The sequence below is a fragment of the Hydractinia symbiolongicarpus genome, chromosome 1 (genome assembly GCF_029227915.1).
Source record: "Hydractinia symbiolongicarpus strain clone_291-10 chromosome 1, HSymV2.1, whole genome shotgun sequence".
NCBI classification, from domain to species: Eukaryota; Metazoa; Cnidaria; class Hydrozoa; order Anthoathecata; family Hydractiniidae; genus Hydractinia; species Hydractinia symbiolongicarpus.
Genome location: NC_079875.1, coordinates 4,423,931 through 4,431,983, shown reverse-complemented (window position 1 = coordinate 4,431,983; position 8,053 = coordinate 4,423,931). Strand labels below are relative to the sequence as shown.

General features: G+C 34.1%; 1 protein-coding gene across 1 annotated transcript; it reads left to right on the top strand.

Moving 5' to 3' along the window:
- The first annotated feature begins 930 nt into the window (after positions 1-930).
- On the top strand, positions 931-6,533 carry LOC130632051 (uncharacterized). The gene is made up of 7 exons (XM_057444445.1): positions 931-1,028; positions 1,966-2,000; positions 3,169-3,234; positions 4,176-4,463; positions 4,542-4,937; positions 5,379-5,654; positions 6,004-6,533. Exons 3-7 carry the CDS (start codon positions 3,183-3,185, stop codon positions 6,132-6,134), a joined length of 1,143 nt encoding a protein of 380 aa, XP_057300428.1. The 5' UTR covers positions 931-1,028; positions 1,966-2,000; positions 3,169-3,182; the 3' UTR covers positions 6,135-6,533.
- The last annotated feature ends 1,520 nt before the right edge of the window (positions 6,534-8,053 follow it).

Below are 8,053 nucleotides of genomic sequence, written 5' to 3'. Positions count from 1 at the left end.
TTTATAAATTGTCAGAAAACAGATTTTTTGCCGCTCCTTTTCTTCTTTCATGGGGGGCGCATATTTCTATGGTTATTCGAGGATACAAAAAGAGAAATGGCAGTATTTTTATTTCTGATATAATTCTGATCTATTTGCTTCTATAATTTGAATTGCATCAAACTTAGCACACTTATAGTACGTCATAAAAGGAACAAAATGCCAGCAATAAATTTCTGCTTGTGTCAGTACATTTTTGTGATGTCACCAAAAACTTGAAATTTGTTTAAAATGCCACTATAGATCGCATGAAAAGTTGCAAAAAAGTTCCTGAAAATCCGGATTTTTTCGATTTTCGGGTAAAATCCGAAAAAATCGGGAGATTGGATTAATCACGAGTTTAAAACATGCAAAATGATTCTTCTGGATGAAACTAAATTGTGTTGTAAGTTTCAAGTTCTAAGGATAATCCTAACTAGAGTTATTATATTTTCCCCATTGGAAGGGATTCATATAGGTTTTTAGGGGTAGTTTCGAGTAATAGCCAATATCAAAGCCTCTGAAAGGTGCAGGACCTAAAAATTTGGCATGCAGGTGTCTAATCGATAAATATTAAAACTCAGTAAGTATCGTAGCCATGCAACATAGCATTAAGGAGTTATTCAAAAAATCCCTTAGGGGGGGAGGGGGAATCCCCCCGACCAAATAGGGTTAAGCAAAGAAAGATGCCCTGGATGTACGATTATTAACCACCCAACCACTGTGTTTGTGCAATTCATAAATCATAATTTTAAATAATGGAAAAATCAGAAAAACTTAATAAAATATTAAAATCCTTTTTTTCATTCCATTTTTATAGCGCTGCGGCAAAAAAAGCACACAAACAAAAGGGTTAACTCTCCATTGCAGATTCTTTAAAAACTTTTTTGTTGATAAACAATTTAAGCGCACCTTCCCGGAGTGTTGTATGATAACCAATGTTTGCAATTGATTTTTAGAAGCCCGTATAACAATTTACTGAGTTCGCAATCACAAGATTCTGAATTAACGTAAGTAGTTTTATAACTTTATTTTAGTTAATTTAAAAAACATTGTATCGTATTCTTAAGTTTAAGAAGACCATTTATTTATATATGTTTCTTTCTACTACTGTTCTTACAACGTACATCCTTTATCGGACACTTCTCTACAATGAACACTCAGTATGGAATGTGGGTCAAACTCTATGTAGAGGACGGTTTAGAGCGGACACTTCTCTATAACGAATGTCATTTCAAGATCCCAATTTAAATTTATCCCCATAGACGGCTCTTGCGAACATGTAAGAAATTTGTCCATCATACGTTATTCAAAAAAAATTCAAAACATTAAATTTTCTTCGCTAAGGCAAAGCAAAATTGTAAAAGTTCCTTTGCAAACTTCTGACTTTGTTTTTCTTTCTAAAATAAGAAAGCATTTATCCGCACTAGTCACTGAAAATCTCCAGTATATATAAAAAGCTTTAAATGTTACGCTTATTTTCTTCAGTTAACCGCAGTATTAACAAAACCATTGGTAGGATATTAAGGAGGTCGTATCAAACCCATTCCATATTCTTTTCTTCTTCTCGCAGTCGAGGTACAAAAAAAGCTTTAAGGAAATATGTTTGTCCGTTGTCTTGCGTAGAAAGAATGTTATCACGTATGGTAGTAATTTTTTGTTAACTGTGCACGTATACAAAGCGTACCAGCAGAGACATAGTGAATAAGAAATATTGACACACAAAAATTAAAGGTAATCTTGTTGACATGCTCAAAATTTTGAGCCAAGGGTGTCAAAGAATTAGTTGTTGAAACAAAAAAAACAACTGCGGAGGAGAGAAGGGAATAATCTCCCAAGAGAATAACCTTACAAAAAGTATCGTTCCGGAGCGTACATGCTAACTAGGTTTGCAAATGGTTTATAAACGCATGCAAAAGAATAATAATTCTTGTTTTTATTTTTAAGTTTTAAGTCCGCGATCACAAGATTCTGAATATAAGGTGAGTGGTTCTGTTGCTATTTAAGTGTAAGGAGACCACATGTTTTATTCTTTATTCTTGTAATAAAATTACCTTTATTCACCTTTATTCAAAGTTTTTAACCTATTTTTACCATTGTACTGAAATATAAATTGAAATCCAAGTTTATAAATTGGAAAAGCTCATGCAAAGAAGTATCTCGTTTCTCAAGATATAAAAACGTGGGTTAAGCTTAAATTTTTCTTTTGAAGATACAAACCCTAAAAATATGTTTATTTAAAAAACGTAACAAAGGGAGGGTAAACAGGCTCTTGTCGTGACAGATAAAATATTTCAAAAAAATTTGTTTAAGAATTGTTTTTTTCAAGCAAACATTGAAACAGGAGAGATCAAGAAAGAAGTTAAAAAGAAGAACGAACTCGTTTTATAAACTGAATGTTTTACATGTTAAACTTCTACCTAAATATCTAAAGTTAAAAAAATATTTGTTACTAAAATGCATTACTACTTTATCTAAACTCTAACCGAGGAAGTCTAGGATTGACAAACTCATGCCCAGGGTCTTATTCAGTCTTTTGAGAATTTCGAGACTCACTAACTATCAAATAAAATAAACTTTGCATATATATAATAAATAGATAGATTAAAAGATATATTGTGAATAACCTGCCACTGAGTAAGAATTGTATATTATATTAATTCAGAAAGAATCTTTTTAATCCAATTATTATTCATTTTCTGTAATACTTACCTGACGATGTAAAGTTTTATTTATTTTATTGTATTTTTTTATATGTTCTTTTTTATATTATAATCCTACTATGGCGAAGGAAACATTATTCAATTATTAGATGGAGTATCTAATTTCTAATCACCCGGTTTTCACTCGCTTGACTCAAAAAATTAATATTCAAATTACTGAATATGTAGTAATCTATGGAACTCACATGTCAAGAGTTTATATTTTATACTTTTTCGGGTTTATTGAATTTACTTCTTAAATAAGTTCATTTACTTCGCATCACGTGAAATAATCCTACTTATCCGAATTATTAAGAAAATAATAAATATTAATTGTAAGGGTTGTGATTTTTGATTGACGTCTTTGAAATATATTGAATAAGAAAATATTTACCGTAAGTTGTGTTTATGAAAAAATATTTTAGCATTTTATGTTTGTTTTCTCTAGGAGTAAACATCAAGATGATTCGTTTCGTGGTTATTGCAAGTGCTTTAACTGTTTTTGTACAAGCCAGTAAGTGTGTAACAATAAACGAGTTTCCAATGTTTTTTAAATTCCGTAATTTATGCGCATGTGTGCAGGGGTGGGTTGCATTTGGCTTATTTACCTTGTGGTAAATTTTTTAGTAATACGAGTACAAAAGTCTCAATGGAATTAATTTATTAACCATTTCTCCAACCTCGTCCTTAGGACTTGTTAGGCCATTTATATTTAGATGGGCTGAAAAAATATAAAAAGCTTAACAAGTTCTGGGGACGAGGTTCCCACTTCTCTTCTCTTTCCAAAACATGTTTTAAGACTTTCAACTCTAGATTTTCTGGCCAGGAAGTCCAGGGTAATTTTTCTTACCACCCACGCTATCGGAATAGTGATGCGAAAAAATCACGCGAACAAATTTCTACGGCCGGAATACTGAGCGCGCTTCTTAATTGGTTATACTTCTATTGCTATTCGCTCGTGTGGCCATTATATATTGTAAAGTTGTAAGTGCAAATGGTTTCACTCACCCTAACAAACATAATTAATTCCCTGACTATTTAAAAAGTTTATGTGGGTTTGTTTTGATGCATAATTTTGTGTTCGTTGGTGGATTTAAATTAGGGTTTTGCACTAAGACATTTGTTGGCGTCTAAGCTTATTTGTGAGGGAAAACTCGTCCATGAATGTAGTGAGTGTGTAATACACAGACCAGATGTATTTTTTTTATAGTAACTAAAGTTACTTTATTTCAGAATTTTTTACAAAAAGAAAAAAAAAAAAAATTCGCAATGCAAAAAAACCGTCGTCTCAGAATTCTTAACATTAAACATTGCCTTGTATATTGACAGCTAAAGTTTTGCGGAATTTTTTTTCGCGATTCACAAAAAATACTCTGACATTTCGATTTTTCAAAAAAAAAAAAAAGAAAAATTTTATTCCTGCCAAAACTAATAAAGTATACATTCTTCTTTTAGCTAACGTTGGTTACAGATATCTGACAATCAGCCCTTCTGAATTAACCCGGAACGGTACAAAAACCATCACTGCGTACAATGCTACAATTTCGCTTATTTATCGGCCCAATATGGTACCCCAACCCATTAAACTCGACGCAATACCAACAGAATCTATTGTTGTAAAAAACCTGCTTGCAGATTCTATTGTCGCGATTGAGTATCGTGAACATTATGAAAATGGTTCATCTGTTCATGTTCCTTACAAGACCAGACATGTGATGAGTTCACGAAGTGCACAAATCTCAGGTTTTAATCTTCTTAACCACAACAGTAATTGCTCGTTTTTTGATGTTTAAAAAAAATTTCCTTTTTCTTTTCTAATAGCGTTGCCAGGGAAGCCAAGAAGCGTATCACTTTGTGTACAAGAGGCTTCTTACACATCCTGTGGAATGAAGGGTAGAGTATGTTGGAAGACGCCAAAAAATGTTTACGATTCAACTGATCCGATTGTCAAATCTATCCAATACGATATCTCCGTGTGTCACTTCAACTCATTTTCTCAGAAAACCTCCGACTGCAAAGTGATAGCGACCGTTGCTGACGACAACGCGAAAGAGGACCAATCCACAAATTTGCCCAATGATAACGCAACGCTCTTTAGATATAACCCTCTTTTCCCGACTGAAAGAGATTTCGCGATAATTGTACAAGCTGTAGCATTAAACGGTACCAGGGGTGGAGAAACCCAAGTGAAGATTTCTCGTATAAATACTGATGTGGGTAAGCTGGATTATTGAATAAATCAACCTCTTCCCCAGATTGCTAATAAATTTCATGGCATATTTTGTTTTTAGTAAGAGAGTAGTAGTGTGTTATAGAGAAGGATATATTCCAAAAATGTTGAGCTATTGAACCAACCTCGTCCCCAGGGCATCTTGTATCTGTCCCGGGGTCAGAAAAGATACAAGATGCCCTTGGGACGAGGTTGCTATTGAACATTTCAATGATATTCAACACTACAGACTAGCGTATATTAGAGCTCAAGAAAATTTTTTTTAGAAGGTAAAACTATTGTGCTATAAAGCATTCTCGTCCACAGAGCTCTTTAATATGGTTTATCTTAAAGAGCTCCTAGGAACAATGCTATGTGAAGTCTCAGGGAGGAGAACGAGCGTACATATAACCTATATATACCACGTACTATTCCAAACTATTTATTAGCTCCACCACCGCCAAGAAGAAGAACAACTCAAAACCGATACAGGGATAGCATTAGCATGTATTGGGATCCTGTCCCATATGCCACAAAATATCGCATCAAATACTCTGATACAGTGGATTCAAACGACAAGTTTCTTGTTGTGAATGACACGCAAGTAACAATCACTGGTCTTTCAGCTAATACGAACTATCATATTGGCATTGCAGTTGAAGAGTCTCAGTATGGTCAAAGCAAGACATACAACTTTTATTCTGCTACAGTCAGCACCAATAACAGTAAGAATTTTTTATTGTTTCTAGTGTACTTTTAGCACTCAAAAAGTATTCAAAAACATTGGTACCAAGAAATTATTGGGCAAAGCGTAATGCTGTAAACTCGATATCAAACCTGTTTTACCTTTTTCACGAAAACTGTACAAAAAATAGCATGCAACCTAAATTCCAGGGCCTGTTGTCTTGCGTTTAGATACAAAAAAGGCAACGGGTGCTGGAAACAAGGTTGGTTAGAATGCTAAAATTATACCATATTCATTGTCTTTCATCGAGTATATTCATCGAGTTAAACTTAGCTTGTTAACCACCCTTCTTCGTAGAGGTTAAACTTGCTCTCCACCTTTTTTTTTAGAAGTAAATCCATTTACAACAGCCGCTCCCACCACCACCAAAACACCGAGTAATCGATCGTCAATGATGCGTCCTAACCTCGTTCTCATGCTGTTATTTCTACTCAAGTGTTTTTTACCTGTAATGGTATAAGAATTTGTGTAATTTTTTAAAGTCGTTTCCAGGTATTCTTGGTATAAGTGACAGAAGCCTGGAAACAAGCATGTGCAATTTTTTAATTAACATAAACCGTCACCTGTTTCCCCGGGGGAAATATCATGAAAAAAAGGTGCACAAAAAGTCTTCTCGTTGAATTACAACCTCGTCCGCAATCTTGTCGACGGTGGGATATTCTAAGGAAATTAAGAGGCAGGGGATAGAGTTAGCAAAAAAATATACCTGTCTTGCGCGTTCAAATCGACCACAAAGAAGGTTTTTTGTCATATATTGACAGATCTAATGGCTAAGGGGCGAGCAAACCACTTTAATATAATAGCAAGGGGTCTATTAGGCACCAGAGAGTACGAACAAGGTATTACTCAATTGATGGCATTATGAAAAGTTAGGAATTTATCACCAGGTCGCGAATATTTTTTCATTCCAAGGCTTGACAATCTGTTTTCTGAAACAGCACGCGCTAATCAAAGGAATCTTATTTTTTCAATACACAAAAATGGTTCGTCTAATTGTTAAGGTGGTTCCCCTAGCAAAAATTTCTAAATTTCAAGAATTGTAAATTAGCTGTTTTCTGACAGCAAATTCATCTTACAATATCGTCGCAAATAAATAGTGATTATAACAAATTTAGATTTTTATTGCGCATTCTGCTAGCTTTCTTGCCCCTCCGTCAACATCCTTGCAATAGCTAGATGATACTTTAGGGCCTCCGAAGACAATATATGATAGTTCTGAATATTAAATGTGGTGTTCCACAAGCATTCAGAAAGCTGTCTTAACAATGCATACTCCGAAGTGAACTAGTCAGAGTTTCCTTATCATCAATTAGACTTTACATTTCAAAAGTACGGAGTACAAAAACGCAGAATGTCGTGTCACAAGGGCAGATTCTTAAAATTTTAATAGATGATTTAACAAATATAATTGTACCCGAAACCGAGAAAGTAGCCATCAAGAATACAAAACAAAATTTACAGTACTTTTGAATTCGCTTCATGTTTTTCTTGTTTTTATTTGAGAAAACAAAAATAAAAAGGAATAGGATGAATAAAAAGACGGTAATAATATCTTAGAAAGGTGAAGAAAGAAAACATTATCCAAAGTTTTATAATCTCTTATCAGGGCAAGAGTCAAATAACAACACACTGATTATGTTAACCATTGAATTGTTGGATTTGCAGGGAGGAGTCTTCAACAATAACCATTGCTAGTAATTTGAAGAGAAATACTAAGCCAGGAAATATGTTAAGTAAACTTGCGTGAAACATCTGGTTTTTTAAAAAGGTGATGTTAATGTTTACATAACTTTACAGAAAGATTTACGCAAGAATGTCAAATATAACAACAATGTCTCGCTGAACGCCAATCCGATATTTGGATTTACCCTCTCTCCCTGGCTTAAACTTTTAAAAATAAGGTCGTACAGGTAACAGTCAGTTCACATTAAGGACTAAACCTGTAACGACACTGGATTGATGTTTAGCGTGCACTTGTGAGTTATCTCTAAACAGAAACGATATAAAGAAACGTTAGAAACCATAAAATACATTTGTCGAGCGGGTTTGTGCGTATTTCATCGAGACGGACTTCAAACTCTTCAGCATATCATCGTCTTCGTCGTCAAAATCGATATCTACAACATTTTGTAGTCCATCCACGAGCAGCCAGATGAGTTTCACATCTAATGCAGCATATGTTTTTAAATATTTGGGCAATGGCCGCTCTTTGTAAACATCGGAATAATATTTGAAAACATTCTTACTTGCCGTGTTCACACTGTCTATGTCATAAACACCCATACCTTTGAGTATTTCATCGTCGACGTAATGCCCAGCTGCAAATTTTAAACCTTTAATTTGCAACTCGTAAGATCCGTTTTTTGTGCATCTGCAATA